At 44.2% G+C, this 13727-nt stretch overlaps 2 protein-coding genes across 2 annotated transcripts in view; both read left to right on the top strand.

Annotated features, from left to right (window-relative positions):
* Nucleotides 1-4069, top strand: part of LOC133463753 (NLR family CARD domain-containing protein 3-like) — a 64353-nt gene extending 60284 nt beyond the window's left edge. The window contains exons 10-13 of the mRNA XM_061745464.1: nucleotides 2029-2202; nucleotides 2314-2484; nucleotides 2709-2755; nucleotides 2844-4069. Coding sequence (XP_061601448.1) covers nucleotides 2029-2202; nucleotides 2314-2484; nucleotides 2709-2755; nucleotides 2844-3400 — 949 coding nt within the window. The 3' untranslated portion in view covers nucleotides 3401-4069. The remainder of the gene's footprint in view (nucleotides 1-2028; nucleotides 2203-2313; nucleotides 2485-2708; nucleotides 2756-2843) is intronic.
* A 2773-nt stretch (nucleotides 4070-6842) lies between these two features.
* The window catches only part of LOC133463752 (NACHT, LRR and PYD domains-containing protein 6-like), a 30245-nt gene continuing 23360 nt past the window's right edge, over nucleotides 6843-13727 (top strand). Inside the window, exons 1-4 of the mRNA XM_061745462.1 lie at nucleotides 6843-7122; nucleotides 10102-10233; nucleotides 10316-10513; nucleotides 10720-10830. Coding sequence (XP_061601446.1) covers nucleotides 10145-10233; nucleotides 10316-10513; nucleotides 10720-10830 — 398 coding nt within the window. The 5' untranslated portion in view covers nucleotides 6843-7122; nucleotides 10102-10144. The remainder of the gene's footprint in view (nucleotides 7123-10101; nucleotides 10234-10315; nucleotides 10514-10719; nucleotides 10831-13727) is intronic.

The raw sequence follows: 13727 nt of genomic DNA, 5'->3' as shown, positions 1-13727 counted from the left end.
GGATAATAAGTACGATATTATTGACTCTTGATTAATCTAATCTTGATTAAGTTATGGGAAAAACACTTTCTCTCTATTTTTCTGGAGGTCTGCTTTAAAACCTGCAGTTTTGAATTAAACCACGGGGCCGACCTGATCTGACCTTTGACCTTCTACTCCTGAGGGACGACACCGTCCAACGTCATTGACATTGAAGCTGTAGTTCTGTCAACAACATCATCCAGCTGTGCAGCAGCAGGATTCAGGATTACAGCAGAATATCTCCTTCCACGTGTTGGTTCACCGGAGAAATCCAGGATTACTGCGTTTAGCGACGCTGGGTCACTACAACCCACTGATGACTGTTACCATGACGATGAGGGATGAGGAAGTGGTGCTGGATGACCATCAGCTGAGCCAACTGCCCATCACTAATGTTACAAATAGATGTAATGTTTTCTATAAACTCTCCTGACGTGACACATTCACCTTCCTCAGAGTTGTTGTGGATGTGAAATCAACCATGAGCTGGTTTTTGCAGCCTCTAGCGGCCAGTCGAGGAACTGCAGCAAGTCAGAGTTCGTCATGAGACCCGACCCAGAAGTGAGATGGTCGGCGCTTGGTCTCCACCTTGACAGCCAGTGGTGAAGGACGACATGCCGTCAAAGATGTCACCGGTCACATTTGAGGTCCAGTTAAAACTCCGGAGTCCCACATTGTTTTGGTAGAGTTACACAGTGGTACCACGCTAACTTAGTGTTTTAGTGGCCAGGTGCGTACCCCGAGTTCACGGCGGTAAACATGTGGCCAAACCCAGAAATGGAGCGCTAATCAGTGATGCAAAATGGAGAGACGCGCTATGACACACAGACCGAACAGGAAGTGATGCAGAACACCCCTGCAGCGTCATGGGGACGTGGCTTCCAGTGCAACTGTGAGAAACCTTGGTGTTGTTTTCGATCAGGATTTGTCGTTTAAACCATATGTTAATCAGGTCTGTAAAATAGCGTTTTTCCATTTCCGTAATATTGCAAAAATTAGGAAAATCCTCTCGCAGAGTGGTGCAGAAAAACTAGTTCATGCGTTTGTATCTTCTAGACTAGATTACTGTAATGTGTAATGTATTAGCAGGATGTCCAAGTAATTTGCTGAATAGGCTCCAGCTGATCCAAAATGCAGCAGCACGAGTACTGACAGGAATCAGCAGGAGAGACCACGTCTCTCCAGTGTTAGCGTCGCTCCATTGGCTACCTGTAAAATTCAGAATCCAATTTAAAATTTTCATACTTGCATATAAAGCCCAAAACGGCTCAGCTCCGCAGTATTTACAAGATCTGATAGTGCCTTATGTTCCTGGCAGAGCTCTCCGCTCCCAGAGTGCAGGTTTACTCGTAGTTCCTAGAGTATCTAAATGTAGATTTGGAGGGTGGGCGTTCTGCTATCAGGCACCATTACTATGGAATCAACTTCCAATCTGGGTTAAGGAGGCTGACACCACCTCCACCTTTAAAACTAAACTTAAAACCTTTCTGTTTAGTAAAGCCTATAGTTAGTGTTTAGTAAACCTCTAGCTGGTGTTGGTAAACCTCTAGGTAGTGTAAACTCTAGTGTGTTAGAGTCAGTAGTCATAGTTGCAGCTATAGAACAAGACTATAATAGTTAGTCTCAAATATAGCTTCAAGGTAGATATGCTGCTATAGGCCTATGCTGCAGGGGGGCACCGACATGATCCGCTGGGCGGTGCCTCTCACCCTTCTTCTCCTCTCCCTTTCCCTTCCTCTCTTCACCATTTCCATTTTTAGAAATGTCTCATAGCTATCGTTTTGTCCATCGCTCCTGTAGTTTCTTGTGCTGGCCCACCCTTTTCTCTTTTTTGTGCATGTTTGCAGGCCGGAGCCTCGGGAGCTGCGTGCTGCTGACATTGTTTGTTGCTGAAATGTGATTTAACAGAAACTTTACTGAAGACCAGCAGAACAGTTGGAGACACAACTACACTTTCTTCCATAACAGTGAGATAACCTGGTTGTTGTTATTTTCTTCCATCTGCAGACTGAGTGGCTGTAACCTCTCAAAGGACATCTGTCCAGTTCTGTCCTCAGTTCTCAGCTCCCAGTCCTCCAGTCTGACAGAACTGGACCTGAGCAACAACGACCTGCAGGATTCTGGACTGGAGCAGCTGTGTCCTGGACTGGAGAGTCCACACTGTAAACTGGAGTCTCTCAGGTCAGGATTCATTAAAGTCTTTTCCAGGTCCAGTGAACATGCTGCTAAATATCTCTGCAGCAGGACACTTGTGCAGAGAACATGCAGCAGACCTGTGTTGTGTGTCTGCAGGTTGTCAGGCTGTCTGATCTCAGAGGTAGGAAGTGCTTCTCTGGTCTCAGCTCTGACCTCCAACCCCTCCCACCTGAGAGAACTGGACCTGAGCTACAACCATCCAGGGGAGTCAGCAGGGAAGCTTCTGTCTAGACTGGAGGATCCACGCTGGAGGCTGGACACTCTCAGGTAGGACACTTTCAGGTAGGACACTCTCAGGTAGGACACACTGCTGTGTGGATCTGCAGCGTGGATCCTCCAGCTACCTCTCCACCTCAGGTGATTGCTCAGGGGTGTGGTGGGATGTTATTTAGTGGATACGGGAGTGCCCAACAGGTAATGGGGGGGAGGCTCTGACATCTCTGCTTCCTCTGAAAGAGACTGAGCTGGTCTGACCCCCCTTCTCCTTTCAGGGTGGAGCCTGCTGGACAACGATGGTTGAGACCAGGTCTGAGGAAGTGTAAGTGTGTTTATCAACCATCTTCACTCCTTCATGATCAATAACTGATCAATAATAACTGCAGCTGCTTGTTTGTTCTCTCCATCAGATTCCTGTCAACTCACCATCGACACAAACACAGTCCACAAATACATCAAACTGTCTGATGACAACAGGAAGATGATGTTTGTGGAGGAGGATCAGTCATATCCTGATCATCCAGACAGGTTTGATGATCAGCCTCAGCTGCTGTGTAGAGAAGTTCTGACGGGTCGCTGTTACTGGGAGGTCCAGTGGAGCGGAGATGTTTCTGTATCAGTGAGTTACAGAAGAATCTGCAGGGGAGAATTATCTGATGACTGTTTGTTTGGATGGAACGATCATTCCTGGAGTCTGGACTGTTCTGATGATGGTCGGTACCGTGTATGGCACAATAACAGATACACATCCATCATCTCCTCATCTTCATGTCCAGACTCTGGCAGAGTAGCAGTGTACGTGGACATTCCTGCTGGAACTATGTCCTTCTATGATGTCGACCCTGACAGACTGATCCACCTCCACACCTTCAACACCACCTTCACTGAACCTCTCTGTGCTGGATTTGGACTCTGGTTCTGGTCTGGGTCCTGGTTAGGTCACTCAGTGTCTCTGTGTCTGGTTTAGTCTCAATAGTCCTGTCAGAGAAACTCTGTCCAAGTCCTGTTGGATCCTGGACTTGGACTCTGGTTCTGGTTCCTCAGTGTCTCGATGATGATGATGATGATGATGATGATGATGATGATGATGATGATGATGATGATGATGATGATGATGATGATGATGAGGCAGGCAGGCACAGTTTTGTTTTTATTTAAAGCTCATTATACGCCCCCTTCAAGTGGTACCAATCAATCACATGAACTTTGTGACACAGACGGCGTCGGGGCTCATCCTCTCCCGCCCTCACTCCCCCCTTTAATCCCTTTCACGGATCCATGGATTAGGGCACAAAATGTCGGTGAATTCGTCAGTGGTTAGATTTGGTTTTACGGACAACACAGAGTTATTTTGCCACATAAATAAAAAGAAGAAGCACAGCGTGGCTGCACAGTCTGTCTATCATCAGTTTTTTAAGGAAAGGTTTATTTACTGCAACTTTAAAAAGATGAGGTACATATCCTAAGTTTAGGGATAAGTTGATCTGGTCCAGTATTGTCATACCAATAAGAGAAAAAAATATGTACATCTTTCTGTGCAAAACATGTTTAGATAAATGTAAATTACCTTTTATGTTGGATGTACTTGGCAAACATCAGAATGTAACATGAATACTACTGGGTATTGGTCTGATGTCAAAGGTCTGAATAAAAAAATCTTGACAGAAAAAGTTTCATTTCTGTAACAACAAAAATGAAAATGTCACATCTTATCTTCCTAAAGTGGCACACAGACATACTAATGAGAAGAAACTACCTGTCCTGATGTGCAGGTGTGAGGCTTGTGACTTCCTTCTGACTAGAAAACACAGTCTGTAGAGTGATGAGACTTACTGGCTGGAAAATCCCTCCTGTCCTCCCAGCTGATGAAAGTAGGAAGTCTTGGACAGGTTGTGCAGAAACAATCTTTTAATGCAAAGTGCAAGTGGGGCCCCCGGTCTGAAAACAATATCTGTTTCTTTGGCAGACAGCAGCTTAGGCAAAGCGATGAAATGAGTCATCTTAGAAAATCTGTCCACCACTGTGAGGACAGTGGTGTTACCTTGAGAGACCGGGAGACCCGTGACAAAGTCCAGAGATATCTCAGCCCAGGGATGAGTGGGAGTGGGGAGCTGCAGCAACCCCATCTGCGCTCTGGAGGAGGTCTTGTTGCGGGCGCAGATAGAGCATGCCTCCACATACTCCCAAAGCTCTCGCTCCATGGAGGGCCACCAAAACCTCTGGGAAATGGCGTGCATGGTTCGTTTGACTCCTGGATGGCAGGTGAGCAGCGAGGTGTGAGCCCAATGGATCACCTGTGGACGAATATCAACAGGGACAAACAAGCGATTCACAGGACAACCGATGGGTTCTCACCATTAGCTTGCTTCACCTCAGATTCTATGTGCCAAGTCACCGATCCTACCACACGGTTCAGTGGTAGGATTGGCTCAGGATCCTTGGCAGTAGGCTCGGGATCGAACAGATGGGACAAGGCGTCGGGCTTAGTGTTCTGGGACCCCGGCCTGTAAGTTTCAACATAAAGTTGTAACGGTTAAAAAACAATGTCCACCTGGCGTGACGTGAGTTCAGTCTTTAGCTTTGCGAATATATTCCAGATTCTTATGATCTGTCTATACAATGAAAGGGTGCTGCACACCCTCTAACCAATGTCTCCACTCCTCTAGAGCTATTTTAACGGCCAACAACATGTTCCTAGCATCGTAGTTCTTCTCAGCCAGCGAAAGCTTCCGAGACAGGAAGGCACAGGGTTGAAGCTTGTTGTCCTTTTCGGAGCGCTGGGAGAGTACCGCTCCCACCCCGACATTGGAGGCGTCCACCTCCACCATGAACTGCCTGCAAACGTTTAGCCTGCTGAAGCTGATCAAAGGCTGATGACATGAGTGGCAGAGGGTACCGATTTTTAACAGTAATGTCATTAAGTGGCCCATAGTGGCCACTTAATGCCCCCCCAAGAGGGGGAAATAAGACCAGCCTTTAATGAAGACTCAATATATTCGGTCATGGTTTTCTTTTCAGGGCCAGAGATAGAATACAGTCTACCTTTAGGTATTGGGGCCCCTGGGATTAGGTCAATAGGAAAATCGTACGGTCTGTGAGGAGGAAGGGAGGTAGCCTTACTTTTGCTAAAAACCTCTCCCAGATCATGGTAACATGGTTTTTGCCTTTGGTTTTTTTGTTTTTAAACTTAAACTTAAACTTTATTTATTTGTATAGCACCAAATCATACAATATAAAATGCAACACATGGTGCTTTACATGCAGAATAAAATAACAATAAAAAACACAATTTAAAACATTCCATACGACCCCGCCCCCCCACCCCCCACGCGTACACACACACTCACTCACACTCATATACATGTGCACCCATCACACGCCACACACACACACACACACACACACACACACACACACACACACACACACACACACACACACACACACACACACACACACAGTAAGTGGACTGGTGACATGGCTTAGCACTAACGATCCAGGTGAGGAAAACACTACCTATGGGTGGCCGTCCCCACCGAGAGGCTCCACCGACAACCCTCAGCCCAGTTCAGAACCCTCCCAGTATTCCAGTCAATGTGCGGGTTATGTTCCTTTAACCAAGGGAAGCCCAGAATAAGAGAATGCTGGGTAGAGCGATACAAATGAAAGCACATGAGTTCCTGGTGGTCGCCTATAATAACTACCAGAGGTTCAGTCTTGTGAGTCACCTCTATTGCTCCAACCCTTGTCTCCACTCGGGCCACTCCGGCGTAAAGTTTTCCGGAGGGTTAAACTTTGCAATTTATTTTCTTCTGGCCATCTGTCTTCTTACTTTGTCTCTTGATCGTTCGATGAACTACATCTGACACCATGCTTGATCTGTAATATTTATTTAATGACAAGCACACAACATCTAGCTAACCGGCATAAACAGAGCGTCTTAGTAACCAAGGCAACGACACATTAATTGCCACTCAAAACATTCTACGTCACTATTTAACACTTACTGTGGCAATGTTAGTTCTGCAATATTACACAGTTGTCTGTTCTCTGTAAGTTGTGTTAAATGTTAGAAATGAGTTAGTTCCTTTAACAGTTGGATCTCCTCCAGAGATGCTGCTTCTGACTGGGTTGAACTGGTCCGTCTGGTTCTGCTGGTGAACCTGCTGCTAGGACGTGAGAAGGTGTGTTGACAGATCAGGGCACATTCTTTAATCTGTGAACTGATCCTCAGGTAGATACAGCAGAACTAAATGTGTTTGGATGTTTGAGACGCAGCTGAGGCGTGTCAGGTACGACTTCCTTGTCAACGAAACAAAAAAACAGCCTCTGGTTGGTCGGAACCACTGACAGGAACAACACTAGAGTAGTTCCAGTCGGGTCAGAGAGCCGACTCTCCTCATTAAAACCACAGAAGAAATGAATATCTGTCATCAGCACCAACATCACTGCTGCTTCTGACAGTTTCTGAACTTTACTCATTCCATGGATCCATTCACTGAATCCAGTCTACCAAGAGTTAACGAGACTGAATTACACCTGGAGACGAGGGGCGGAGTCTGGACTCTCACCTGGAGACGAGGGGGCGGAGTCTGGACTCTCACCTGTGAACCTTTTTGAGACTCAGATCTAGTTTTTCAGGCCGGGGAATCGAGTCATCAGGAGAGCTGTGGACCGATCCAACAAACTGTAAGTTTGATTCATGTTTGAACTTTGTCTCCAGAAACTTTACTGTTTTCTGTAAACGTGTTCATTTAATTTGGAAGTTTGACTCTTTATTTAAAGCTTTTGAACAAAGTAAATATGAATTAAAAGACTATCATCCAGGTCAGAGACACTATCAAAGGCTGGAACAAACACGACTTCCATTTCTGCTCTGTAAGACGTTTCACCTGAGTTCAGGTTGAACTGAAGATTCCTCATGGATGGACGGTGACACGTCTTTGAGGACAAGAAAAAGGAAGTTTAGTTGACTTGTTTAAAGCCTTTGAGAGAAAAAGACACAGATTAAAAAATAAGCAGATAAAATCAGCCTTCAACGAAACTCTGAGTAGGAAGACATGGTTTATAGAGTGGTTCTGACGACGAACATTGAAATTTGATTTATGCCAATAAAAGAGGGGACAGAAACAGTGTCGCAGCATCTGGGATCCTTCTTGTGAAAAGAAATGCAACCAACAAAGAAATGGACAAACTTTTATATTTCATTTATTTGACTTATTGATTAATTCCAGACACGTCAAAAAAATTGTATAGAGCATAACAACGTTTACACTAGTATGAATCTATGTATCTATAGATAAATAGAGATAGATACACATATACACACATGCATACACACACATTTTGAACATATAGAATACTTTGTAAGTAAATTTTTATAAATAAATGAATTAATCTATTTAAACTGAATGTACACAAAATAAATACATCTATAAAAATAAATATTTACCCAATGTCTACACACCTATCTATACATATGTAACTATGTACATGTACACAACTATATATACATACCTATCTACATGTACACACCTATCTATATATACATTTGTGCCTTTTTATTTTAAATGCAAATGAGCTACTTTTCTTCTCCTCCCCCTTTTTTCTACAAGAAAGCTGAAGCAAGAATGACACACTTTCCTTACTTCCTCTGAAAACCCCTCTGAAATAATAGAAAGTAAATCAGTCGGATTCAAAAACGTGCGTTCGTGTGTGGCCAACCTTTACATACCAGTCACCAGTCACACTGAGCTTTAAGTTATCAAAACACAACAATTAAACACTAAGGGGTAAATCCACAAAGAACAGATTGCGCCCGCAAATAGCGCTGTGAATTGCGCTGCATTTGCGCCCGCAATTTGCCCCGCTTTAAGGTCCTATTCACAAAAGATTTTGCTCTAATGATATACCGGCGCAAACACGCCCATAAAGTTTTGCGGCTGAGTGCAATTTGCACTTGTCTGAGTGAGCGGAGCTGTTTCCAGTGTTCTCCATATTTCAGCACACAGATTGGTCCATAATGAAAACTGCAGAGAACACAACAGCCTCAACTTTCACGTATTTGTACTTCTATTTCGCATGCAGATAGATAGATAGATAGATAGATAGATAGATAGATAGATAGATAGATAGATAGATAGATAGATAGATAGATAGATAGATAGATAGATAGATAGATAGATAGATAGATAGATAGATAGATAGATAGATAGATAGATAGAAAAGACCTCAGTGTCCGTATGACATAATGAAATGTCAAATGTTAAGAGGCTGTGCGCATTTACGCACAAGGCACAGCACCAGTAACTTCATTAACACTGGATCGGGATCAGATCAGGATCTAATGGTAATTCATTTTCTTTGTTTTGCTACACGTATGAAAGCTGTATGTGTACACTGTATGAAAGCGATACGAAAACGGCCCCGCAGCCCCGCTTCACCCCCCGCTCCCTCTCCTCCTCTCCCGTCTCCCCTCAGAGCTGCTCAGGGCGGGTTTATGGTTCTGCGTTCCTTTAACGCAGAGCCTACGGCGTAGGTGCGCGTCGCCGCGTACCCTACGCCGTAGGGTCTGCGTCGTTTTAACGCGGGACCCTAATTTAGACAACATACACCTGTACGTAAAGGTTTTACGCGCGCGTAAAACTCATATGAAAAAAAAATCTGAGTCCCTTTAGGGGCTCCGTGGGGCTCCCTAAACGCAGCCCCTCATTTGTTCTGTCCTAAAGTGTGAGGAGGTTCCCCGCATGTCACCGCAGCAGCAGCAGCAGCACCAGAGTCCTGACTGACTGAGCTTCACACAGAGGGACACGATCAGCGCTATTTTAATTTATTATTTTATTATTTTAAGTCTGATATATGTTGTGATATGTGATGACATTATTAAACTGTTAAACACACACATTCTAGATTATGTTTATATGGTGGAATTGTTTGTAATAAAGCAGCCCCTAGCCTACTGTATGGATGAATCCTGAGCTCCGTCCTGTTATTTTTATTTTCAAATCCGAGATAAGTCCACAACCCCACTTGATCTGATTGTCTACAGTCATGTCTGACTGTAGATTTCACCCTTAATATCATTCAGTATCACACAGGCTTGAATGACATTGAGAGAGAGAAACAGAGAGACGGGGAGTGAGGAGTTTGCGCGCAGTTTAATACACGCTTCTGAAAGACGGTATTTGCTCCACTATTTTTGCGTGTGGCAAATAGCCCTGGCTTTTGTGAATTAGGCGCTTTTTGCAATGAGGCTTATTTGCATAGAAAGGGGGCAATTTTGCGCCGAATTACCTAATTTGCATGCATGCAAATGGTACCGGCGCAGACTGCCACTATTTGCTTGGCAGCGCAGTTTGTGGAGCAATTCGCCCTTTGCGGGTGCTTTGTGAATTGGACGCTCTCTTTTTGTCTCATTTGCACCGGTTTAGCGGCCGCAAAAGCCGCGCAATCCTTTTGTGGATTTGGCCCTAACACTCTTTACACAAAATACACATTTCTATTTAGAGATGTGTCATCCAGGACTGAGCTCAGACTTTAGAGAGAAGCTGCTGCATTTTCATCACTACATCATTTATTTATGAAAAAAACTACTTATACCTGCATCAAAAAATGAAGATGGAGCAGCTGGTCGTTGTACATCTACAATGACGTGTGTTTACTCTGCAGATGAAGGTAGAAGGTGTGTGTGAGCTGATGTGAATCCAGCAGCATGGATCAGTGTGAGGACAGAGAGGAGGGAGTCCTTCCCTCCAAAACCTCCCCGGGGGGAAAACCTGAGAGTCGGAGAGAAGAAGAGAGGTGAGATGATCAGCTCTAACGGTCCATGACTCTTCTGCACGTCAGAGTTCAGCCCTCACATCACCAAACACCTTTATTACAGGAGACGACCTGGACCTGGACCTGGTCCTGGTCCTGGACCTGGACCTGGACCTGGACCTGGACCTGGACCTGGACCTGGACCTGGACCTGGACCTGGACCTGGACTTGGACCTGGACCAAGCTGTGTGTCCTTGAAAAGTGACAAATCATTGGATATCTTGTGGAATTTTAAAGATACCAGACGTTCTCCCTCAGTGAGGTGAGTTTTACATAAATATTTGTGAAAAACGTAACAGAGACTGAAATGTTTTTATCGTAACATGATTATTTTAGTTTTAGAAATATGTGTCTTGATAATTTCCAGTTCAGTTTTAACTATAAAGCATCTATTACAATACAAGTTGTGTCTAGGATCTTTCCAGAGACCAGAACATAACCTCACGTCACCAAACACCTTTATTACAGGAGACAACCTGGACCTGGACCTGGACCTGGACCCAGTGCGTCTTCAAAGAGTGACCAATCAGAGGGTTGTTTCATTCCTTCTAAACGATGCAGACGTTCTACCTCAGAGAGGTGAGTTTTATGTAAATGCCACTAAAACATGTCACTGATGCTTCTTTCACTCGGGATTAAAATGACCCTGGGACCTGCGGTGATGTGTGATAATCACGGAGGCGGTCTGGGACTTTAATCCTGTCCCAATTCGTCGTGTCTGGGAGTTTGTTCCAGAGGCAAGGAGCATAAATGCTGAACGCCGCCTCCCTGTGTTTGGTTCTAACTCTGGGTACAGAAAGTGGGCGTGGCCCTGACAACCCGAGGGTCCTGGTTGGTTCATCATGGACCAGGAGATCAGTGATATTTATGAGAGAAACAATTCAGAAAGCACATTTGAATGTAAAACTTGAATATGACATACAGTATAAACCAAAACCAAACATAGAAACAAAAGGACAAGTGCCTTAACAATCTCTCAAAGTCGGACCTCCTTCTGTCTCCTTCTTCCTGATACATGAACTGAAGAGCCTCCAAGTAGTTTTGAATTTGTCCATCTTGCCCGTCAGTTTATAGCTAATCCTTTCCAGTGGGAGAGCCAAAGTCATTTGACGTAGCCGTTGATCTACAGCTGGTCTGCAGGACTTTTTCCAGTATTGTGATATTCTATGTTCAGCAATCAACGGCCCTACATCCAAGAGAATCCACTCATTCTTTGTATAATTGTGTCTCTCGGTGTAGAGACCAGGCAGAAACAGCCTAGGGTCCATGATAATACATTTACTAATTATTTTTTTCATCACCACTTTGACCAAAAAAGTTTTTTCAAAAGTACCACATAAAACGTTATAATGTACCTGTGTTTAGTAAAGCCTCTTGTCAGTGTTTAGTAAAGCTTCTAGTTGGTGTTTAGTATTGCCTCTAGTAAGTGTTTAGTAAAGCTTTTAGTTTGTTGGGGCGTCAGCAGCACACAGCAGTCATGTGGAAGCAGCAGCGGGATGACCAGAAGGGGGGGTGGCCGCAGGCAGGCGGAAGCAACAACAGCAGACATCTATGTAGGCAGGTGGAAGCAGCAATGGGATGACTGGGGATGGGGGGGGGGTACCGGGAACACAGGCCAGAATGCAGCTCCCGAGGCTCCGGCCTGCAAACATGCACAAAAGAGAAAAAAGGGAAAAAGGGGGGCCGGCACAAGAAACTACAGGAACGATGGACAAAAACGATAGCTATGAGATATTTATAATAAATAAAAATGGTAATGGAGAAGAGAGGAAGGGAAAAGGAGAGGAGAAGAAGGGTGAGAGGCACCGCCCAGCGGATCATGTCGGTGCCCCCCTGCAGCATAAGCCTATAGCAGCATATCTACCGCAAAGCTATATTTGAGACTAACTATTATAGTCTTGTTCTATAGCTGCAACTATGACTACTGACTCTAACACACTAGAGTTTACACTACCTAGAGATTTACCAACACCAGCTAGAGGTTTACTAAACACTAACTATAGGCTTTACTAAACAGAAATGTTTTAAGTTTAGTTTTAAAGGTGGAGGTGGTGTCAGCCTCCTTAACCCAGATTGGAAGTTGGTTCCAAAGTAATGGTGCCTGATAGAAGAACGCCCGCCCTCCAAATCTACATTTAGATACTCTAGGAACTACGAGTAAACCTGCACCCTGGGAGCGGAGAGCTCTGCCAGGAACATAAGGCACTATCAAATCTTGTAAATAATGCGGAGCTAAGCCATTTTGGGCTTTATATGCAAGTAATACAATTTTAAATTGGATTCTGAATTTTACAGGTAGCCAATGGAGCGACGCTAACACTGGAGAGACGTGGTCTCTCCTGCTGATTCCTGTCAGTACTCGTGCTGCTGCATTCTGGATCAGCTGGAGCCCATTCAGCAAATTACTTGGACATCCTGCTAACAACACATTACAGTAATCTAGTTTAGAAGATACAAATGTATGAACTAGTTTTTCTGCATCACTCTGCGAGAGGATTTTCCTAATTTTTGCAATATTACGGAGATGGAAAAACGCTATTTTACAAACCTTATTAACATATGGTTTAAACGACAAATCCTAATCGAAAACAACACCAAGGTTTCTCACAGTTGCACTGGAAGCCATCGCAACACCATCTAGTCCCTTCCTAAGATGCTCTGGACCAAGAATTATAACCTCTGTTTTATCTGAATTTAGAAGCAAGACATTTCTGGACATGCCTGAAGTTTAACCAGCGGTTCTGTCTCATCCGGCTTCATAGACAAATAGAGCTGCGTATCATCATCATAGCAATGAAAGTGTATGCCGTGATTCTGGATTATACTTCCCAATGGCTGCATGTATAAACTGAACAAGATTGGCCCTAGCACTGAACCCTGCGGAACACCATAACAGACCCTTGACTGTTCGGAAGAAACCTCATGTACATGAACAAACTGGAACATGTCAGATAGATATGATTTAAACCAACGTAGAGCTGTCCCTTTAATCCCAACAACATGCTCTAACCTGTGCAGTAAAATGCCATGATCTACAGTGTCAAAAGCAGCACTGAGGTCCAGTAGAACCAGTATGGACACTAATCCCTTATCTGAGGCCATAAGGAGGTCATTCGTGACTCGAACCAGTGCTGTCTCTGTGCTATGATGCATTCTGAACCCTGACTGAAAGACTTCAAACAGATCATTTCTATACAAATAGTCACATAACTGGCTTGAAACTGCCTTTTCCAGAATTTTAGATACAAATGGAAGGTTGGAAATTGGCCTATAATTAGCTAAGGTGTCTGGGTCAAGAGAAGGTTTTTTAAGTAAAGGTTTGATTACTGCCACTTTGAAAGCCTGTGGTACATATCCTAAGCTTAGGGATAGGTTGATTTGGTCCAGTATTGTCGCACCAATAAGAGAAAAAACATTTTTGAATAGTCGAGTCAGGATGGGGTCTGACATACATGTGGTTGACTTAGCTCTATTAA

Source organism: Cololabis saira, chromosome 17 (genome assembly GCF_033807715.1).
Source record: "Cololabis saira isolate AMF1-May2022 chromosome 17, fColSai1.1, whole genome shotgun sequence".
Taxonomy (NCBI): domain Eukaryota; kingdom Metazoa; phylum Chordata; class Actinopteri; order Beloniformes; family Belonidae; genus Cololabis; species Cololabis saira.
The sequence above is the reverse complement of the archived record's forward strand: the minus strand, read 5'-3'. Positions and strand labels throughout refer to the sequence as shown.